Raw genomic sequence first — 23,891 nt, forward strand, 5'->3', positions numbered from 1 at the left:
TTTAGGGTTAAATGGGGCATTGAACTATTCACTGAATTAAACAAATCATAATTTATAAATACATGCTCTGACAATTTTGGCTATAACTAGAACAGATGATTTTTTACTTTGATGCCTTAAAAGGACTACATTCAACCCCACTCAACATTTTGAGTCTGTTGCTTTGTTTCTTTCTTGATTTCTATTTATTATTTAAACAGAAAATCTCCTCCTTTAGATAATTTAAAGAGAAGACAAGAAATAACTAGAAATCTATTATTATTCAAATTAGCCAGCCCAGTTATGTATGTATTTTTATTACTGCAGTCTGTCAAGCAATGTGGTTATCAAAATGTTTGTTAAAGATATAAGTTGCTTATGCACATTTTGACATAAACATTTTGTGACATAAAATAAGCAAAATGTGACATAAGTACATTTTGACAAAAATTTTACTTATTTTTACAGTTTTTATCTCATATATATATATATTAGGGATTTACCTTCATTCTTTAAAAGGAAAAATGTATGAATCATGTCAGGTAGAACATGGATATTATTTCCTTTTTGTTTTTATTAATATAACCTTTTATTTTGTTGTTAACCATTTTCTAATCTCATGAGATCCTGAGATGACCATTTTAATTCAGATTTATGGTAACTGCTAAAGTTCAGATTTGAACTGATCTACAGATGTCCTCACAATTTGGGGCTTTAGTTCTTTGTGACTCTTGTCTGACAGAGTGTGGAGTAAATGAGATACTGACACCAGTGGAAACTTTCTGTGTGGGAATATTGAAGGCCGTTTGATCATTGGCTATCTTTTTCTCTGACATTGTCTCTCTAAGGCCAGTCATACATTTCAACAAGGACCTCCTAGTCTCAAAGCAGAAGTGAAAGGCCAGCAGAGTGAGCTCATCCTAGCTGTGTTCCTGACCAAGCTTTTCCTCCTGTTGGTGAAATCTCAAGGCATAAACACAGGTACCATCAGGCACTGTGGGTCACGCTGTTGAACAAAGAAGGATAAAGCAGGTAAAGGAGAATTTGCTAGTGGGAGACCATGTAGAAAGTTACAAGGATTTTGTATCATTGCAAGAAAGAATTCACTTTGGGGTCCGTGTTAATTAATATCTAATGTTAACCCTGTTTGACCCTATGGATCAAAATATTTAATATGCCGAATATGAGTTTTAAATATACTCAAATGTTTTGGGGAATATTTAACTCTTTTTAAGGTAATATACATTTATGGGTTTTTTTTTTTCCTCTCACCTCTAGGGGTGGCAGCCAACTGGTTAGCAACTAATTATGCAAAGCTTGAACTCCCTTGTCTTAAAGTTAAATGTAATGGAAAAAGTTCAAGTGTTTGGATAATATGATTATTTTTCCATTAAAATATACCCAGGTTTATATAACAAATGTATTTTCTTGTTATTTGGGTGTACAGTTATTGAATTATAAAGTAACTAAATAAAAATCAGTGAGCTAGGAAAATATGTCCTTGAAAAAGTATTTACTTTGTAATTTGTCACTGTGGTAGAAAGAATATTTATTGCAAAATGGTTGGTAGTATATTCATACATCTTATTATCATTTGATGATTGTTCAAATCAAGTTTCCTCAAATTATAAAGAAATTAAAAGGTGAAATACTATGATATTAATATTTTAAGAAACAAGAATAAAATCTATTTAGGAAGACCAGTTATCTGGTTCTTTCTATCGAGTTACCAAAAACATTATTTTTTGAAAAATTATTTTCAAAATTTATTTTGAAAAATTTTTGAAGATTATTATTTTTTGAAAAATGTTTTTCCTCTTAAATAAATAGTCATTATTTATTTATATTTCTAGGGAAGAGACATCATTATGTATTTTTTGTGGAAGTGTTTATATAAACTAATTATAGGCAAAGGATCATATTTTTGTAATTTTAGAAGCCACTGATATAACACACATATTTGAACTAAATATATATTACATATAAAATATATACTTTAATTTGTACTTATATATATTTATTTATTTGAACTAAATACTTTTGTTTACAACAAACTGTGGAAGAATATTAAAGAGATGGGAATACCAGATCACCTTACCTGCCTCCTGAGAAACCTGTACACAGGTCAAGAAGCAACAGTTAGAACCGGATATGGAACAATTGACTGATTCCAAATTGGGAAAGGAGTAGGTCAAGGCTGTATATTGTTACCCTACTTATTTAACTTCTATGCAGAATACACCATGCGAAATGCCGGGCTGGGTGAAGCACAAGTGGAATCAAGACTTTGGGGAGAAATCTCAATAACCTCAGATATGCAGATGACAGCATCCTTATGGCCGAAAGAAAAGAGGAACTAAAGAGCCTCTTGATGAAGGTGAAAAAGGAGAGTGAAAAAGCTGGTTTAAAACTCAATATTCAAAAAATGAAGGTCATGGCCTCTGGTCCCATCACTTCATGGCAAGTAGATGGGGAAACAATGGAAATAGTGACAGACTTTCTTTTCCAAAATCACTGCAGCCCTGAAATTAAAAGATGCTTGCTCCTAGACAGCATATTAAAAAGCAGAGACATTGCTGAAAAAGGTCCTTCTAGTCAAAGCTACAGTTTTTCCAATAGTCGTGTATGGATGTGAGAGTTGGACCATAAAGAAAGCTGAGTGCTGAAGAATTGATGCTTTTGAACTGTGGTGTTAGAATTACAAATTATGCCTCAGTTATTTGATGTTACTTCCTAAAATGCCTTCTCTTGAATCCCACAATTTCTGCCTTTTTCTCAAACTGAGAAGATTGTCAAATTTGAGTGTGTGTGTCTGTCCTAAAGAGGGATTACTCTATTCAGTTTCAGACTATGGTTGCCGTTTGGGCATGATACAGGCACTAAGTGACCAAATACAAATTTGCAAGAGAAGCTCTAATTCTAGATATTTATGTGAGAATGAAATATACCATTTCCCAAATTGTTGCAATGAATTCGTTTATTTTAAAAACAGTAAAAGCTTAACATAACATACCCATGAACTGTAATGGCCTGTTAATGAATCATGTAGAGACTGTTGTAAGTAATCACAAAGAGAAATTTTTAAAGTATTTTTTTTCTGATATTTTGAGATCAATAGTTATTTGGCATCACTTATTTCAGATTAGCATGCTGATCATTCATTTAGCTCTTTCTATTATTTCATGATAAATGTTGCTATTTTTCAATGCTATTAAAATGCCTTATTCAATGCTGCAAAGGATTCTTGCTGTGTTCTTTGCCTTCAGACCTCAGAAATGAGCCAGGAGAAAGTGATATACATGGAGCCAAAAATCCTGTATTCAAAGAAAAAGAAGGACAAAAGATTTCAGAGTCATAAAAGGAAAGGTAAAGTTTCTTTTTCATTTGTTTTCTTGTTTTCTGAAAATATTATGATGTTAAGTAAGAAAAAAAGAAATCAAAATTGTGTCCACACATATTTGATATTACATGCCTAGTTCTTTATATACTGAGGTGTGCATACGTGCTAAGTTGCTTCAGTCATGTCTGACTCGTTGAGATACTATCAACTGTTGCCTGCCGGGCTTCTCTGTCCATGGGATTCTCCAAGCAAGAATTCTGAAGTGGGTTGCCATGCCCTCCTCCAGGCGATCTTTCCCACCCAGGGATTGAAACTGCATCTCCTGCAGCTCCTGCACTGCAGGTAGATTCTTTACCACTGAGCCACCAGGGAAACCCTTATATGTTGCTTTTCAGTCACTCAGTCATGTCTGATTCTTTGTGACTCCATGGGCTGCAGCATGCCAGGCTTCCCTGTCCTTCACTATCTCCTTGAGTTTGCTCATGTCCAATGAGTTGGTGATGCCATGTGACCATCTCATCCTCTGTTGTCCCCTTCTCCCACCTCCAATCTTTCCCAGCATCAGGGTCTTTCCTAATGAGTCAGTTCTTCTCATCAGGTGGCCAAAGTATTGGAGTTTCAGCTTCAGAATCATTCCTTCCAATGAATATTCAGGGTTGATTTCCTTTAGGATTGGTAGATTTGATCTCCTTGCATTCCAAGGGACTCTGAACAGTTTTTTCCAGCGCTTATATACTGAGGGATATAAAAATATAATAGTAATGAGATTTGTGGTCACAGTAATTATAGATATTAATTTTAAACTCCAGAACAAATTTCCATTTTGTTCTAATTCTGTGTTTTTTTTTTAAATTCTTGATGCTTAATATATTTATTTATTTATATATATATATATTGCTTTTTGATTTTGTACAGAATCTCCATGGCATATCATTGCAATAATCCTGGGAATTGTATGCTTGTTTCTCCTACTGGCAATCACAGTCTTAGGATATATGTGTGAGTACCATATATACACATTTCTTATGAGTGAAAAGAGTCAGGATGAAAAATGAGATACTATAACTAATGAACTTCTGTTGATATAAAGTTGTATAGAAATCATTAATGATCATGGATGGTGTTGATAATAATATTGATGATGATGATTTTATTATTTTGCTGTCACTGAGTGTTTATGCCACACAGAATAGTGTGATAAGTGTAATAGCACAAAAATCTTGCTGATTATATAATGCTGTTTACATACACAGTGGAAATTATTTTTCAAGTATGATGAGGTTTTCCATATGACCAAAGAGTTGGGAAAATATTTATTTGAATATTACATTCATTATTATATACATTAAGCATATTGTTATATACTTAAAGATAATAATGTTTAAATTGCAACGGAAAATAAATGATTTATTTTCTATATGATTAAATGTTATAAATTTTACATAGTTCATATAAATTTTCAAAAATTCTTATACAATGCTTGTTTCCAATATCTTTTCCTCATGATCATTAATTCTTTGTTTCACTCATTCAACAAACAATTTTGAGGATCTCTTAGGATCAGGAACTATGTATGGCATCAAAGATACAAAAATTAAAGGAAAAGTCATTTTTCAATGAGCTCAGTTTAAAGGAAAATATTTTTTAAAAAATGAACCAGTATTTAAAATAAAATATTATTAGTATAAAGGATGATGGCATGAAGATATCAGATGAATGGTGTATAGCATGCTGAGGTCAAGAAAGCTCTCCTGTAGGATTTAATAATTGATAAAAAGGGAAGGTAAGAAATAATTAGGAGGCTCAGGATAGAGAAGGCTCATTCAGGTAAAGAATAATATGAAAAAGGGACAGATGTACATGCTGGAAACATTCAGGTTTTGGACCAAAAAAAAAAAAGTGGCTAGAAGGAAGTTTGGCTAGGTATGTAACTTCATGGAAATCTTTTGTACCATGGTGTGTGCATGCATGCTAAATCGCTTCAGTTATGTCAGACTCTGTGACCCTATTGACTGTAACCTGCCAGGATCCTCTGTCCATGGGATTCTCCAGGCAAGAATACTTGAGTGGGTTGCCATACCACCCTCCAGGGGATCTTTCTGACCCAGAAATCGAACCCACATCTCTTATATCTCCTGCATTGCAGGCGGATTCTTTACCCACTGAACCACCTGGGAAGCCCTTGTACCATGTTAAGAAATTTTAAATTTGCCTTAAAATCAAAGGAAACAATTGAAGTATTTTACATTAAGGAAAAACATAACTCATATTACATGAGCAGATCTGGATTCTGGAAAGTCCAGTCAAGGTAGACTGGAAAGATCAGATAGGGGATTATATCCAGATGAGAAATGAAATGTTGCCTGCCGTGTCAGTAAACAAAGGATGTCACAATCATCAGTGATTGTAGGCATCAGGGGTGGTAGGCTGGTAAGCCCAGAGGGAAGCAAAAGAATACCTGTGATTTAGCAGCCATCAGACTGAAGCCACTCCATACAATGAGCCCCAAGGACACTTAGTATATGAAAACACAGCATACTGGCCCCAGATAGCTGAGATGCATATCAAAGGAGTGATTTCTGTGAGCCCAGACTCTAGTATATTCCTGTACAAAGAGAAACGCTGAATCTTAATTTGAAATATCTAGTTTCCTTTATTGTTTAGATAACAATAATCTTTTGAAATTTAGACTACCTGCCTTTTATTGCCAAACTCCTATATAACCTATCTCTCCCTCCCACCCTCACCTCTTCAGATTGTTCTTTCAGAGTTACTTGAAGTGCTTCCTTCCCAGGGTTTGAAGTCTGAAAAACTCCCACTGAATAAAACATAACTCTCAACTTTTAAGTTGTGAATATATATATTTTTTAGTTGACACAGACTAGGGGTAAGAATTTCAGACTTTTTCAGTGGGAAGCACAAATTTTTTCTGCAATAGATTGATGGATACCTGTGTGTTTATAAAAAGGGAAGCAAGAAGGTAAGGGGAACTTAGGCTTGATGGCTATTGTTTCTATGTGAAGTATTGATAGCAGATGAAGCCATCTTTTGAGAGAGAGTCAGGAGGGGTCATAGATAATTTAGGAAAAGACTGAATAGCTATTGAATTAGGAAAAGAATGTGACTCAATAAACACATTGTGTAGTATTGAAGAGCATAATGATGATGAGAATTGTAAATGTCGATCAGCACTAATCTGTATCTGAACAGTTCTGTGACCTTTTTGTCATTGGACTTTCAGAAGTTTGTGGGCAGGCAATGTGATGAGATGAGTGATACATGTCTATCAGAGTTGGCTATTTTAAGATGTGCCTAAAGACTATTCTTCAAATTGTTGGAAGTCTTGCCCAAATCAGTTCTCTACTGTGTGGCCTTCAATTCAGTTCAGTCGCTCAGTCGTGTCCGACTCTTTGCCACCCCATGAACCGCAGCTCACCAGGCCTCCCTGTCCATCACCAACTCCAGGAGTCCACCCAAACCCATGTCCATTGAGTTGGCGATGCCATCCAACCATCTTATCCTCCATCATCCCCTTCTCCTGCCCTCAATCTTTCCCAGCATCAGGGTCTTTTCCAATGAGTCAGCTCTTCGCATCAGGTGGCCAAAGTACTGGAGTTTCAGCTTCAACATCAGTCCTTCCAATGAACACCCAGGACTGATCTCCTTTAGGATGGACTAGTTGGTTCTCCTTGCAGTGCAAGGGACTCTCAACAGTCTTCTCCAACACCATAGTTCAAAAGCATCAATTCTTCGGTGCTCAACCTTTTTTATAGTCCAACTCTCACATACATACATGACCACTGGAAAAACCATTGCCTGACTAGATGGACCTTTGTTGACAAAGTAGTGTCTCTGCTTTTAAATATGCTGTCTAGGTTGGTCATAACTTTCCTTCCAAGGAGTGTCTTTTAATTTCATGGCTGCAATCACCATCTGCAGTGATTTTGGAACCCAGAAAAATAAAGTCTGATACTGTTTCCACTGTTTCCCCATCTACCTGCCATGAAGTGATGGGACTGGATGCCATGAGCTTAGTTTTCTGAATGTTGAGCTTTAAGCCAACTTTTTCACTCTCCTCTTTCACTTTCATCAAGACGCTCTTTAGTTCTTCTTCACTTTCTGCCATAAGGCTGGTGTCATCTGCGTATCTGAGGTTATTGATATTTCTCCCGGCAATCTTGATTCCAGCTTTGCTTCCTCCAGCCCAGCGTTTCTCATGATGTACTCTGCATATAAGTTAAATAAGCAGGGTGACAATATACAGCCTTGACATACTCCTTTTCCTATTTGGAACCAGTCTGTTGTTCCATGTCCAGTTCTAACTGTTGCTTCCTGTGTGGCCTTAGACAGACAAAAAGGAAAGGGAGGTGGGTGTCTACTAATCACAAGAAATGGCAGTATTTAGAAACTAGAAGTATTGGTGTGCCTTTTAAATTAAGGTCCAAAATATAAACATTGGAATGGATTAATGAATCAGAGCAACAGTGATATTTATTGTAACCAAGAACATTAAGAGACTGTGCAATTAATGTTTCTAGAGCTTTTTTACAAGTAGACATTGCATTTGGCTGAATGGTGATGAGTGTTAGCACAGTTTGAAACAACGATTCTCAATTTTGTAACAAATTCTCCAGTGTTTTGAAAAATGTTCCTACACTTGCTTTTACATTTTTTATGCACGAATTTTTGGAAAAGATGGCTGTTTCTCTCAGAGTTTTTTAACTCTCTTTTTTCATATTATAAGTCGCCCTTTGAGTTCTTTTCTCATAGGTGTTCAATGAATCCATTATAAACTTGTGCTAAAAAAAGCCAAATCCCTTAGGTTACCCTTAAATGAAAATATTAAATGCTAAATCAAATAGTGAATACTAAATTTCACAAATTTCAAAATCTTTATTTGAAGAGTATATGACATAAAAGCCCTTTATTTCAGTTTATATTCTCTGTTTTATAAATGTTGATTACTGTTTTACATACTTAAAGTATTATAATTTATAGCTATATATAAAAATAAATTTTATGTTCTGACACTTTAAAATATTTTAATGTTACATTTTCTCTGATCATACTTTCATTTAGTCAATATTGTTTATTTTGTAATTCAGAATTAAATTATTGTAATAAAATGATCTATTGAAACCATTGATTATCTTAATTTTACAATATGGATTGAAGATTCTCAGACAAATTCTAAGTGCAATACACAAGATACGAAAGACACAAGAGAAAGGAATGTTTCTGTACCAGGAGCTGAGGATCACTCGGTTTTACCACTTGGCACAGGTAAGTACTAAATATTGAGTCTGTTAGCTGACAGATTTTTTTCATGGAATTATCCCCTACTCCTTGGAAGAAAAGTTATGACCAACCTAGATAGCATATTGAAAAGCAGAGACATTATTTTGCCAACAAAGGTCCGTCTAGTCAAGGCTATGCTTTTTCCAATGGTCACGTATGGATGTGAGAGTTGGACTGTGAAGAAAGCTGAGCGCCAAAGAATTGATGCTTTTGACCTGTGGTGTTGGAGAAGACTTTTGAGAGTCCTTTGGACTGCAAGGAGATCCAACCAGTCCATTCTGAAGGAGATCAGCCCTGGGATTTCTTTGGAAGGAATGATGCTGAAGCTAAAACTCCAGTACTTTGGCCACCTCATGAGAAGAGTTGACTCATTGGAAAAGACTCTGATGCTGGGAGGGATTGGGGGCAGGAGGAAAAGGGGACGACAGAGGATGAGATGGCTAGATGGCATCACCGACTCAATAGACATGAGTTTGAGTGAGCTCCAGGAGTTGGTGATGGACAGGGAGGCCTGGCGTGCTGCGATTCATGGGGTCGCAAAAAGTCGGACACGACTGAGTAACTGAACTGAACTGTACCGTTTCAGTGATGTTATTCACTCGCTAAGTCCTGTCCTACTCTTTGTGACCCTATGTACTGCAGCACACCAGGCTTCCCTGTCTTTCACCATTTCTGGAGCATGCTCAAATTCATGTCCATTGAGTTGGTGTTGCTATCTAACCATATCATCCTTTGCCACCCTCCTCTCATTTTGCCATCAATCTTTCTCAGCATCAGGGTCTTTTCCAATGAGTCATCTCTTTCCATCAGGTGGCCAAAGTATTGGAGCTTCAGCTTCAGCATCAGTCGTTTCAATCATTATTCAGGGTTGATTTCCTTTAGGATTGACTGGTTTGATCTCCTTGCTGCCCAAGGGACTCCCAAGAGTCTTCTCCAGCACCATAATTCAAAGGCCTTTTCAGTACTGTAAAACTTTACACTCAACTTTGTTAGGACCTTTAATTATGCTCATTCTTTCTTATCAAATCAATTTTATCAATTATAGTTAATTGAACACTGACTTTCCAAAGAAGCTCCTATTAGCCCTTTATATTGTTTTGATTATTTTGTGCTTGTGGATGAATTTTTACCTATATAGATTCCTTGGAATTAATGGTTATGTCATGCTCAGTCTCTCAGTCGTTGTCAGAGTCTATGTGACTCCTGGGCTCCACCAGATTCCTCTGTCCATGGGTTTCTCCCAGCAAGAATACTGGGTTGGGTAGCCATTCCTTTGTCCAGGGGTCTTCCTGACCCAGGGACTGAACCTGGGTTTCCTGCATTGTGGGCAAATTCTTTATCATCTGAGCCACAGAGAAGCCTGGAATTAATACTATTTCTATATACTTACACCGATGGATTTCTTCCTTCAGGGAGAACTGCTCCATTTTTCTGTAGTCTATTTGTATTCAAGAAGTCAAGATTTATCAATCTTAACAATGGCCTTGGGTCTGTCAGGCTCAACAGTATTCTTACCTACAGACTTTGGCAGGAGAACTATTGCTAACATAACTGTGGGGATGCAGGAAAGTTCATTCAGTTTGAAGTAAGCAGTGAAATACAGAAAAGTGCAGGTCTCTAAATGGTCTTGAGGTTGTGGATGATGGTGGTTTTTATTTTCAAGTTAAAGACTATGGTACATGTCAAGGAAGCTGGTCCTGCTGTGGAAAAGACTGTTACTATTTTTCAAAAACAGAGGAAAATTGGATGGAGAGTAAGAAGTCATGCCAAAAATTGGGCGCTAGTCTCATTAAGATTGATGACCAAGAGGAGCAGGTATGTTTACTTTACTACATCAGAATAAGTGCTTTAGAAGTTCATATGTCTTAAGTTAGGATAATTGTATAGGCTTTTCCTCCAATGTTATCTGTTATTTCATCAGTTTGATTTGAAGCACTGGTCCATATGGGTGCAGACTTACCTGCAGGGCAGGGGACACAGGTGTAACAAAGACTCGGAAGAATTATTTGTTAAACCTAGAGAAATAGCTTTCCTGTGGATGTGGGTGCCATGGGATGATTTTCAGTCTTTCGATTATATGTGTTGCCTCTACACATTTTAGTATACATCAGATTGCTCAGTATTCAGCCGCTAGGGGCTAATTCAGGGCAAATGAAAAACTGCCTTCAATGATACAAACAGTTTAAAAGAGACAACATCTCATTGTACTGAGTGCTATTCTTCCACCATCAGTGTTTGGGAAGGAACACATTTGTAGAGAAGGATGAGTTTTTTATTTTCATGATCATAGGAAATATAGAATGAAAATAAAAGTGAATGAACTAGCTGGAATGATTCTTCAAAAATGAATTTTTACCTTACTTATAATCCTGAGTGACAGAGGAAGCTTCTTTTTCCTGGAAGAGAAAATCTAGATTACATTTGCCATCACTTATAAGATTTGAGAATATAAAGCTTATCTAACAGATTATGTAGATTTCCTTCTACTGATTTAATTCAGGCATTGAATTTAATTCTTAATATTTAGTCCTGGAAATGTTATTTCTGTTAGTGTCTTATGAAGTACAGCTTAAAGCCCTATGTTTTCTTATTTATGAAAGTTATATTATCATAATAATAATATGAATGAATCAGTCTTTACTATCTAAGTAGTGGGATATGAAGCCAAAGAAATACAAATATCCAGATACAGATTACAAGTTCCTTGATCAATTTGAACCTCAGTTGTAATCAGTTCCCAAGTGATATGAGTTTTATTTTACCCCCGAGAGTTTGTTTTAATCCATTTTTTTCTTGTAATTTCCAGTTCTGTTCTCTTCAGTTTTATTCCTGCCATTGAAGTTTCTGGACTTAGAGCTTCATTGAATCTTTGTACTTTTGATTTGCATCTCCCTGATATCTAGTGAGCTTGTTATATCTCCATGTTTATAGTGCCTCTGTTTTATTTATTTGAAATATAGGTTCTTGTTCTTAATTTTGCTTATTTTTCTTATTGATTAACTTTGCTTTCTTATTGATTTTTAGGGATATTTTATTTGTTCATCAAACTAAATCACTACAAAAATCTGCAGATTTCAGACTTGTCTTTTTGTATTCTTTAAAGTATCTTATGATGAAGAGAAGTACTAGGTTTAGAGCAGTCATGTTTACCTATGTAATCTATTTTACATGGACTTTTAAAGTCCATGATGTTCATCCTTTTATATATTTCATCCAGACACGAGGAATAGAGTGATTCATTCATGAGGCCTTTCCACTTTCATTTCTTTTCTTCACAATGGAGAAATTAGTGCCTACTCTATTTGTCATAGGGGTATTTGAAAACAAATGTGTCCAGCATCTTATGAGAGTTCCCTGTAGTAAACTGTATTATTGATATTGTGAATAATGCTAGTGATTCTAATTTTCCCACAGGTCTTCATTCAATCAAAAATAAAATACAATCATTGGATTGGGTTAGAGAAAAAAGGGGATCGTCATCCCTGGAAGTGGCTGGATGGCACAACCGTTTCTAAGAATCTGTAAGATTTTATTTCATAGTCTCCCCACTCCCTTTCATTCTCAGTACCTGATTCATAAATTACAGGTCAAAAAGAGGAAATGGTCCTTGGGAATTTAGGGAACATCTTTAATTCCAGTCATCTCACTTCTCAGACCAGCAACCAAGTGCACATCTCAGGCCCCAGATAATCACATCCAAAAAGCATTATATCTACCCTCATTCTTTGGCAGTAGGAATGAATGATAACAAACCAAAAAATACCAAGTAATTTATATAGCATATTAGAGGATTGTAAATGCTATGATGTGATATGCAGCCCAATACATTTTGTCATAAAGGTGCTATATAAGTACCTTCCTGTGATGGAGGTAAAAAGAAGAGAGTTCAAGCTTCTTTGTTAGAAACTATAAGAATAATTGCCAGTAATTTTGATGGGGCATATCTGGAATTCAGTTTTAGATATATGGTGGATAAATATATTAAACATTTAATTACCTGCAGGATGTCACATGAACATTTTGGTACACTATTATCAAGTTCAGATGAGAGGTCTATTCATGCCTCAGTGCAGAGATGGTATTAATACTATGAGGCTGGAAGTGAACATAAGGAAATCTAAGGTCTGGGCCCTTGGACATCCAAATGTTTAAGATTATAGAACTCAAAAACATTACTGACCAATATAATATTGTAAAGCAATTAACCTCCAATTAAAATAAATAAGTTTATATTAAAAAAACATTACTGAGAAAAGTGGTTAAAAATATGATTAAGTCAATGAAGAGGGTAGGTTCATGGGGTACATTAAAAAGAAGGACTACTTCAATAAGCAAAATGTGAAAGGCTGGTGACTTTTCACTGCTAATTTTGTTACTTGATATTAATACTTTAACTGAGATTCATGAACAGTTGGAGCAAAATTAAAATACATTTTCTTCTATATATTGTAGCCTTGTCCTAAAATGCAAAATCCATGTTCCTTAATCTCATTGCTCAGTTTCACAGATTTTTAATGCTTTGTTTCATGTGGAAGGCATTAGGCTCATTGGGGGAAAAAAGTAAACTCACATTTTCTTTCTTTCTTTTCACTGAAGAATAGATGACATACTATATTATATTATTAGCTTCAGGTATACGACATAGTGATCTGATGCTTAGTTATAACATAAATTGATCATTACAATAAGATGAGTCCCCCCGCCCCCCGAAAAGACTAGTAACCCTCTGTCACCACAGAAATTTATTGCAATATTATTGACTATATATTATATTCCCAGTAACTTACTCATTTTATAATTAGAAGTTTGTAACTTTTAACCCCCTTCATCTATTTTTCCCAGCTTCTCACTTCTCTTCTCTCTGCAACCACCAGTTTTTCCGCAGAATCTATGAATCTGACTATGTCATATGGGGCCCAGTGGCACAATCCACTCTGGTCACTGGAGCCAGGTGCCCCGGGGTATCTCCTGTATGGGCTGCATGTGTCCTATTGTTGTGGTTTAATTACAATTGCTGTGGGTGTACAGGTTGGTGGGTTTGGCCTGCAGGTGGCCAAAGTATTGGTGCTTCAGCTTCAGCATCAGTCCTTCCAATGAATCAGATCAGATCAGTCACTCAGTCATGTCCAACTCTTTGTGACCCCATGAATTGCAGCACGCCAGGCATCCCTGTCCATCACCATCTCCTGAAGTTCACCCAGACTCACGTCCATCGAGTCAGTGATACCATCCAGCCATTTCATCCTCTGTCGTCCCCTTCTCCTCTTGCCCTCAATCCCTCCCAGCATCAGAGTCTTTTCCAATGAGTCAACTCTTCTCATGAGGTGGCCAAAGTACTGGAGTTTCAGCTTCAGCATCATTCCTTCCAAAGAAATCCCAGGGCTGATCTCCTTCAGAATGGACTGGTTGGATCTCCTTGCAGTCCAAGGGACTCTCAAGAGTCTTCTCCAACATCACAGTTCAAAAGCATCAATTCTTCGGCGCTCAGCCTTCTTCACAGTCCAACTCTCACATCCATACACGACCAAGGGAAAACCATAGCCTTGACTAGACGAACCTTTGTTGGCAAAGTAATGTCTCTGCTTTTCAATATGTTATCTAAGTTGGTCATAACTTTCCTTCCAAGGAGTAAGTGTCTTTTAATTTCATGGCTGCAGTCACCATCTGCAGTGATTTTGGAGCCCAGAAAAATAAAGTCTGACACTGTTTCCACTGTTTCCCCATCTATTTCCCATGAAGTGATGGGACCAGATGCCATGATCTTCATTTTCTGAATGTTGAGCTTTAAGCCAAATTTTTCACTCTCCACTTTCACTTTCATCAAGAGGCTTTTGAGTTCCTCTTCACTTTCTGCCATAAGGGTGGTGTCATCTGCATATCTGAGGTTATTGATATTTCTCCCGGCAATCTTGATTCCAGCTTGTGTTTCTTCCAGTCCAGCGTTTCTCATGATGTACTCTGCATATAAGTTAAATAAACAGGGTGATAATATACAGCCTTGACGAAATCCTTTTCCTATTTGGAACCAGTCTGTTGTTCCATGTCCAGTTCTAACTGTTGCTTTCTGACTTGCATACAAATTTCTCAAGAGGCAGATCAGGTGGTCTGGTATTCCCATCTCTTTCAGAATTTTTCACAGTTTATTGTGATCCACACAGTCAAAGGCTTTGGCATAGTCAATAAAGCAGAAATAGATGTTTTTCTGGAACTCTCTTGCTTTTTCCATGATCCAGTAGATGTAGGCAATTTGATCTCTGGTTCCTCTGCCTTTTCTAAAACCAGCTTGAACATCAGGAAGTTCATGGTTCACATATTGCTGAAGCCTGGCTTGGAGAATTTTGAGCATTACTTTACTAGCATGTGAGATGAGTGCAATTGTGCGGTAGTTTGAGAATTCTTTGGCATTGCCTTTCTTTGGGATTGGAATGAAAACTGACCTTTTCCAGTCCTGTGGCCACTGCTGAGTTTCCAGATTTGCTGGCATATTGAGTGCAGCACTTTCACAGCATCATCTTTCAGGATTTGGAATAGCTCAACTGGAAGTCCATCACCTCCACTAGCTTTGTTCTTAGTGATGCTTTCTAAGGCCCACTTGACTTCACATTCCAGGATGTCTGGCTCTAGGTCAGTGATCACACCATCGTGATTATCTGGGTTGTGAAGATCTTTTTTGTACAGTTCTTCTGTGTATTCTTGCCACCTCTTCTTAATATCTTCTGCTTCTGTTAGGTCCATACCATTTCTGTCCTTTATCAAGCCCATCTTTGCATGAAATGTTCCTTTGGTATCTCTGATTTTCTTGAAGAGATCTCTAGTCTTTCCCATTCTGTTGTTTTCCTCTATTTCTTTGCATTGATCGCTGAAGAAGGCTTTCTTATCTCTTCTTGCTATTCTTTGGAACTCTGCTTTCAGATGTTTATATCTTTCCTTTTCTCCTTTGCTTTTCATTTCTCTTCTCTTCACAGATATTTGTAAGGCCTCCCCAGACAGCCATTTTTCTTTTTTGCATTTCTTTTCCATGGGGTTGGTCTTGATCTCTGTCTCCTGTACAATGTCATGAACCTCATTCCATAGTTCATCAGGCACTCTATCTATCAGATCTAGGCCCTTAAATCTATATCTCACTTCCACTGTATAATCATAAGGGATTTGATTTAGGTCATACCTGAATGGTCTAGTGGTTTTCCCTACTTTCTTCAATTTCAGTCTGAATTTGGCAATAAGGAATTCATGGTCTGAGCAACAGTCAGCTCCTGGTCTTGTTTTTGCTGACTGTATAGAGCAGTCATTCTCCATCTTTGGCTGCAAAGAATATAATTAATCTGATTTCAGTGTTGACCATCTGGTGATGTCCATGTGTAGTCTTCTCTTGTGTTGTTGGAAGAGGGAGTTTGTTATGACCAGTGCATTTTCTTGGCAAAACTCTATTAGTCTTTGCCCTGCTTTATTCCATATTCCAAGGCCAAATTTGCCTCTTACTCCAAGTGTTTCTTGACTTCCTACTTTTGCATTCCAGTCCCCTATAATGAAAAGGACATCTTTTTTGGGTGTTAGTTCTAAAAGGTCTTGTAGGTCTGCATAGAACCATTCAACTTCAGCTTCTTCAGTGTTACTGGTTGGGGCATAGACTTGGATTACTGTGATATTGAATGGTTTGCCTTGGAAACGAACAGAGATCATTCTGTTGTTTTTGAGATTGCATCCAAGTACTGCATTTTGGACTCTTTTGTTGACCATGATGACCACTCCATTTCTTTTGAGGGATTCCTGCCCACAGTAGTAGATATAATGGTCATCTAAGTTAAATTCACCCATTCCAGTCCATTTCAGTTCGCTGATTCCTGGAATGTCGACATTCACTCTTGCCATTTCTTGTTTGACCACTTCCAATTTGCCTTGATTCATGGACCTGACATTCCAGGTTCCAATGAATATCCAGGGTTAATTTCCTGTAAGATTGACTTGTTTGGACGCCTTAGAGTCCAAGGACTCTCGAGAGTCTTCTCTTGCACTACAATTTGAAAGCATCAATTCTTCAGAGCTCAGTCTTCCTTAAGGAACAACTCTTACATGCTAACATGACTACTGGAAAAACCAATAACTGTGACTATATGGACCTTTGTAAACAAAGTCTCTGTTTTTTAATATACGGTCTAGGTTTGTCATAGCTTTGCTTGTCATCAGTTCAATTCAGTCTCTCAGTCATGTCCAACTCTGTGACCCCATACACTGCAGCACACCAGGCCTCCCTGTCCATCAGCAACTCCCGAAGTTTACCCACTCATGTCCATTGAGTCAGTGATGACATCCAACCATCTCATCCTCTGTCAACCCCTTCCCCCGCCTCCTTCAACCTTTCCCAGCATCACGGTCTTTTCAAATGAGTCAGCTCTTCCCATCAGGTGGCCAAAGTATTGAAATTTCAGGTTCAGCATCAGTCCTTCCAATGAATATTCAGGACTGATTTTCATTAGGATGGGCTGGTTGGATCTCCTTGCAAGGGACTCTTAAGAATCTTCTCCAACACCACAGTTCAAAAGCATCAATTCTTTGGTGCTCAGCTTTCTTTATAGTGCAACTCTCACATCCATACATGACTACTGGTAAAACCATAGCTTTGACTAGATGGACCTTTGCTGCCAAAGTAATGTCTCTGCTTTTTAATATGCTGTCTAGGTTGGTCATAACTTTCCTTCCAAGGAGCAAGTGTCTTTTAATTTCATGTTTGCAATCACCATCTGCAGTGATTTTGGAGCCCCCCAAAATAAAGTCTGTCACTGTTTCCACTGTTTCCCCATCTATTTGCCATGATGTGATGGGACCAGACGCCATGATCTTAGTTTTCTGAATGTTGACATTTAAGCCAACTTTTTCACTCTCCTCCTTCACTTTCACCAACAGACTCTTTAGTTCTTCACTTCCTGCCATAAGAGGGGTGTCATCTGCATATCTGAGGTTATTGATATTTCTCCCTGCAATCTTGATTCCAGCTTGTGCTTCTTCCAGCCCAGCGTTTTTAATGATGTACTCTGCATGTAAGTTAAATAAGCAGGGTGACAATATACAGCCTTGACATACTCCTTTCCTGATTTGTAACCCATCTATTGTTCCATGTCCAGTTCTTTTTTTTCTTGACCAGCATAGAGATTTCTCAGGAGGCAGGTCAGGTGGTATGGTATTCCCATCTCTTTCAGAATTTTCCACAGTTTATTGTGATCCACACAGTCAAAGGCTTTGGTGTAGTTACTAAAGCTGAAGTAGATGTTTTTCTGGAACTCTCTCTTTTTTTCGATGATCCAACTGATGTTGGCAATTTGATCTCTGGTTCCTCTGCCATTTCTAAATCCAGCTTGACAATCTGGAATTTCATGGTTCATGTACTGTTGAGACCTGACTTGGAGAATTTTGAGCATTACTTTACTAGCATGTGAGATGAGTGCAATTGTGCAGTAGTTTGCGCATTCTTTGGCATTGCCTTTCTTTGGGATTGGAATGAAAACTGACCTTTTCCAGTCCTGTGGCCACTGCTGAGTTTTCCAAATTTGCTGACATATTGAGTGCAGCAGTTTTACAGAATCATCTTTAATGATTTGAAATAGCTAAACTGGAATTCCATCACCTCCACTAGCTTTTTTCATAGTGATGCTTCCTAAGGCCCACTTTACTTTGTATTCCAGGATGTCTGGCTCTAGGTGAGTGATCATACCATCATGATTATCTGGGTCATGAAGATCTTTTTTTTGTATAGTTCTTCTGTGTATTCTCGCCACCTCTTCCTAATATCTTCTGCTTCTGTTACTTGTCATAGCTAGTATCTTTTAATTACATGGCTGCAGCCACAATCTGCAGTGATTTTGAGCCCAAGAAAATAAAGTCTATCACTGTTTTCACTTTTCTGTTTCTATTTACCATAAAGTGATGGGACCGGATGCCATGATCTTAGTATTTTCAAGAAGGAGTTTCAAGCCAGATTTTTCACTCTGTTCTTTCCCCCTCAAGAGGCTCCTTGGATCCTCTTTACTTTCTGCCATTTGAGTGGTATCATCTGCATTTCTGAGGTTATTGATATTTCTCCTGGCAATCTTGATTCCATCTTGTGATGCATCCAGCCTGGCATTTCACATGATGTACTCTGTGTATAAGCTAAATAAGCAAGGTGACAATATACAGCCTTGACGTACTCCTTTCCCCATACCGAACCAGTTCATTGTTCCATGTCCACTTCTAGCTGTTGCTTCTTGACCCACACACAGGTTTCTCAAGAGTCAGGTAAAGTGGTCTGGTACTCCCATCTTTTTAAGAATTTTCTAAGGTAAGCTGTGATCCACACAGTCAAAGGCTTTAATGTAGTTAATGCAGCAGAACTAGATGCTTTTTAGGAATTCCCTTGCTTTCTCCATTATCCAATGCATGTTGGCAATTTGATTTCTGGTTCCTCAGCCTCTTTGAAACCCAGCTTGTACATCTGGAAGTTTTTGGTTCTTATACTGCTAAAACCTTGCTTGAAGGATTTTGGATATAACTTTACCAGCATGTGATATAAGTGCAATAATATGGTAGTTTGAGGACTTCTCAGATGGCACTAGTGGTAAAGAACTTGACTGCCATAGCAGGAGACATAAGAGACACACATTTGATCCCTGGTTAGGGAAGATACCCTGGAGGAGGGCCAGTATCCTTGCCTGGAGAAATCCATGAACAGAGGAGCCTGGTGGGCTGTGGCCCATAGGTTCCCAAAGGGTCAAATATGACTGAAGTGACTTAGCAGGCAGCAGACAGTAGTTTGAACATTCTTTGGCATTCCCTTCTTTGGGACTGGAATAAAAATTGACCTTTTATTGAAGATATCTCTAGTCTTTTCCTTTCTATTGTTTTCCTCATTTCTTTGCATTGCTCATTTAAGAAGACTTTTTTTTCCTCTACTTGCTATTCTTTGGAGCTCTGCATTCATTTGGGTATACTTCCATTTCACTCTTGCCTTTCACTTGTATTGTTTCTTCAGATGTTTGTAAAGCATCCTCAGACAACCACTTTGCCTTGTTGCATTTCTTTTTCTTGGGAATAGTTTTGGTCACTATCTCCTGTACAGTGTTATTGATTTTCATTCATAGTTCTTCAGGCACTATATCAGATCTAATGCCTTGAGTTTATTTGTCACCTCTAGCTGTGGATGTGACTGGTGATAGAAGCAAGGTCCGATGTTGTAAAGAGCAATATTGCATAGGAACCTGGAATGTCAGGTCCATGAATCAAGGCAAATTGAAAGTTTGTCAAACAAGAGATGGCAAGAGTGAAGAGCTGATTCATTGGAAAAGACTCTGATGCTGGGAGGGATTGGGGGCAGGAGGAGAAGGGGATGACAGAGGATGAGATGGCTGGATGACATCACTGACTCAATGGACATGAGTCTCAGTGAACTCCGGGAGTTGGTGATGACAGGGATGCCTGGCGTGCTGCGATTCATGGAGTTGCAAAGAGTCGGACACGACTGAGCGACTGATCTGATCTGACTGTATAATCATAAGAAATTTGATTTAGGTCATACCTGAATTGCCTAGTGGTTTCCCCTACTTTCTCAATTTAAGCCTGAATTTTACAATAAGGAGTTCATAAACTGAGTCACAGTCAACTCCAGGTCTTGTTTTTGCTGACTGTGTAGAGCTCCTCCTTGAGTTGCAGAGAACATAATCAATCTAAATTCAGTATGGACCATCTGGTGATGTCCATATGTAGAGTCTTCTCTTGGGTTGTTGGAAAATGGTGTCTGCTATGTCTAGCATGTTCTCTTGACAAAACTGTTAGCCTTTGCTATGCTTCATTTTGTACTCCAAGGCCAAACTTACCTGTCATTCAAGTATTGTTGCCACGAGTATCCCATGAACCCTTAAAAAATGCAAAAAAGATATGACACCAGAAGATGAAACCCCAGGTCAGAAAGTATCCAATATTTTACTGTGGAAAAGCATAAAGAAATTACTAATAGCTCCAGAAAGAATGCAGCAGTTAGGTCAAAGCAGAAACGATGCTCAGTTGTCAATGTGTGTCTGGTGGTGAAAGTAAAGTCTGATGTTGTATAGAACAATATTGCACAGGAATCTAGAATGTTAGGTCCATGAATCAAGGTAAATTGGACGTGGTTAAGCAGGAGATGTCAAGATTGAATATCAACATCGTAGGAATCAGTGAACTAAAATGGGCAGGTATGGGTGAATTTAATTGTTATATGTTAATTGCTTAGTCATGTCTGACTCTTTGTGACCCCATGTACCGTAGCCCACCAGGCTCCTCTCTCCATGGAATTCTCCAGGTAAGAATACTGGAGTGGGTTGCCACTTCCTTCTCCAGGGGAGATTCCTGGCCCAGGGATCAATCCCATTTCTCCTGCATTGCAGGCAGATTCTTTACTATCTGAGCTATAGGGAAGTCCTGAATTTATTTGGCTGACCATTACATCTACTACTGTGGCCAAGAAATATAGCAGCCCTCATAGTCAACAAAAGAGTCCAGAAAGCAGAACTTGGGTGCAACCTCAAAAATGACAGAATGATCTCAATTTGTTTCCAAGATAAACCATTCAAAAGCACAATATTCTATGTCTGTGCCCCAACCACTGCCCCAACCGCTGAAGAAATTGAGGTTGTCCAGTTCTGTAAAGACCTTCAAGATCTTCTAGAAGTAACACCAAAAAAAAAAAAAAAAAAATGTCCTAGACCCAGAGGAATGGTATGGGGAGGGAGGAGGGAGGAGGGTTCAGGATAGGGAACACATGTATACCTGTGGTGGATTCATTTCGATATATGGCAAAACCAATAAAATATTGTAAAGTTAAAAAATAAAATTAAAAAAAAGCTGTCCTTTTTAACGTTGGGGATTAGAATGCAAAAGTAGGATGCCTGAGTCATAGGAAACTAGATCTATTTTTATTTCTAATTACAATGAACATGTATACTTGTGGCAGATTCATTTTGATATATGGCAAAACAAATACAATATTGTAAAGTTAAATAACATAAAATTAAAAAAATAATAAAAAAGGAAAGGAAGATATTCAAAAAGAATAAAATAAAATGAAGTTAAATTAAAAAAACAAAAAAATTAAAAAAAATAATTACAATGAACCAAATAATATATATTTTTTTATATTTAAACACTTCCCAAATTTTCAGAAGTCTCAAAAGAATTTTTCAAACTACATATCTAGTTCATGTATATATCCCATTCTATACTATCCTTTCTACTTCTTCCTTATCTCTAATTGACCACTGGCAATATTTTCCTTAGTTTTAGACATAATTATACTTTATAATTCCACAGGTAAATATCTGTTACAAGATAAACATTCCATCGAAATAATTACATCTATATGTTTTAAATTTGTGATAATTAAATTTTGCTGAAGAATGACTTTCTAAAATAAATATGTTTTTCTGATGCAGGGATTTCCAGAATTCAAATGAAAAATGTGGAAGCCTCAAGCCAAAACATATTATTCCTGATGTTTGTGCTAAGCAGTTTCACTATATTTGTGAAAAAACGTTTACTTGCCTTAATAATTAAAGGAATTACTGTGATCAATGTCTTAATACATTCATCCTTTAATAGATATTAGGGAACAAACTTTAATTATTCACTAACTTAAATTACAAACAAATTACTCAACTACATATGATTTAAAAAGGATTATGGTATCTCAACATCTGTGAGAAAAGATGAATAAGTTTTGTATATAGAAAATGATAAATCCAAAATTTGTTTATTTTTTTAAATTTCAAGAATCAGTAAATCACAGAACATGAAACAAATTCATTGAACTGAATAATGATTTTATATTTATTTTCTTAATCATTTACTTGAATTTATTTGAATAGATAATTAGTGCATTCAGATTGCTCAAACTATGAGATATGAAATAATGAGCAAAGTCTCTTTACTCATTTCCTATTCACCTAGTTTCCTTGTTAGAGGCAAATACATAACTAGTTTCCTGGATAACTATAGATAATGGTTATGTTTCTTTATATTTTAATGTAAAAAGTATCTTGCAGATTGTTCCATGTCAGTACTTAAAGAGCTGTCTCATTTTTTGTAAAAGATTGCAAGTGTTGCACTAAATCCCTGGAGAAGGAAATAGCAACCTACTCCAGTACTCTTGCTTGGAAAATCCCATGGACAGAGCAGCCTGGTAGGCTACAGTTCACAGGGTTGCAAAGAGTCAGACATGCCTGAGTGACTTCACTTTCACTTTTTCATTGCACTAAATGGATGTGCCAAAATTTATTAAACCAGTTTATTTCAATGAGTATTTAGGTTTTCCCCAGAGTTTTGTAATTATAGAAAAACTTTACAGTAAAAAGAACAATATATTAAGTGTTATTTTCTATACATCTTACCTATACGGGATATATCCATGAATGTAATTTCTGTGTCAACAGATGTACATACTACATTTTAATTGATATTTATTGTTTACATAGAGATTATACACCTGTTATATCCAAATAGCAATGTTCAAGGGTGATACTTTCTGACATCTTTGCTATAAAAGCGTGTTAGCAATCTTTTTGATTTTACCAATAAAATATTTACCAAAAATACTTTTGTTTTGTGTCAAATAAATTACAATTCTGTATTACCTGAGCATCTCTTGATAGCATTTATTTTTATTAAACTATTTGTCCACATCTTTGTCAATTAATATCACAAACAATTCTGAGCAAAAGAAAACAGACACATAATAGTTTATCCTATAAAATTCCACTTATTTATATAGAGTGAAATGAGATAAATCAAAACTCTGATATTAGAAATTTAGGACAAGAAATATACAGTGTGAACTTGCTCCCAGAAGGAATAGTAATTGATAATAAATATTAGTTACCATGATGAGGGATTATTCCTGGAGATAATGTACAAGGGGCATTTCTCAGTTGATGGTAATATTGTGTTTAATAATCTGAAGCTGAGTTACAGAGGTGTTGTATTTATTTCTCGGGGGTGGCATAACAAAGTGTCACAGCTTAGGTGCCTTAAAACAACATAATTTTTTTCTATATAGTTTTGTAGGCCAGCAGTTCAAAATAAATCAAGTGTTGGCAGGACCAAATTTTGTGAGACTCTGGTAAATCCTTCATTACTTCTTCCTAACTTCTGACATTTCTTTTCATCTCTTGGTTTGTCCCTGTGTCACTCTAGTCTTTGCCCTTGGTACCATACAACATTTTTCTTTTGTGTCACTGTACAAATACGCCTCTTTTTATAAATAGCCCCATCATAT

The 23,891-nt window shown here is 36.9% G+C and overlaps 1 protein-coding gene across 2 annotated transcripts; it reads left to right on the top strand.

The window, feature by feature from the left end:
* Positions 1-779: 779 nt before the first annotated feature.
* LOC101902704 (C-type lectin domain family 7 member A-like) lies at positions 780-23,211 on the top strand. Of its 2 annotated transcripts, XM_059887062.1 has the most exons (8): positions 780-1,011; positions 2,215-2,356; positions 3,246-3,345; positions 4,235-4,318; positions 8,495-8,602; positions 10,281-10,432; positions 12,032-12,138; positions 22,054-23,211. In XM_059887062.1, exons 2-8 carry the CDS (start codon positions 2,315-2,317, stop codon positions 22,172-22,174), a joined length of 714 nt encoding a protein of 237 aa, XP_059743045.1. In that variant the 5' UTR covers positions 780-1,011; positions 2,215-2,314; the 3' UTR covers positions 22,175-23,211. The 2 variants fall into 2 exon arrangements, with proteins under 2 accessions (XP_059743045.1, XP_024848394.1); XM_024992626.2 differs by lacking the exon at positions 2,215-2,356.
* The last annotated feature ends 680 nt before the right edge of the window (positions 23,212-23,891 follow it).

Source organism: Bos taurus, chromosome 5 (assembly GCF_002263795.3).
Source record: "Bos taurus isolate L1 Dominette 01449 registration number 42190680 breed Hereford chromosome 5, ARS-UCD2.0, whole genome shotgun sequence".
Taxonomy (NCBI): domain Eukaryota; kingdom Metazoa; phylum Chordata; class Mammalia; order Artiodactyla; family Bovidae; genus Bos; species Bos taurus.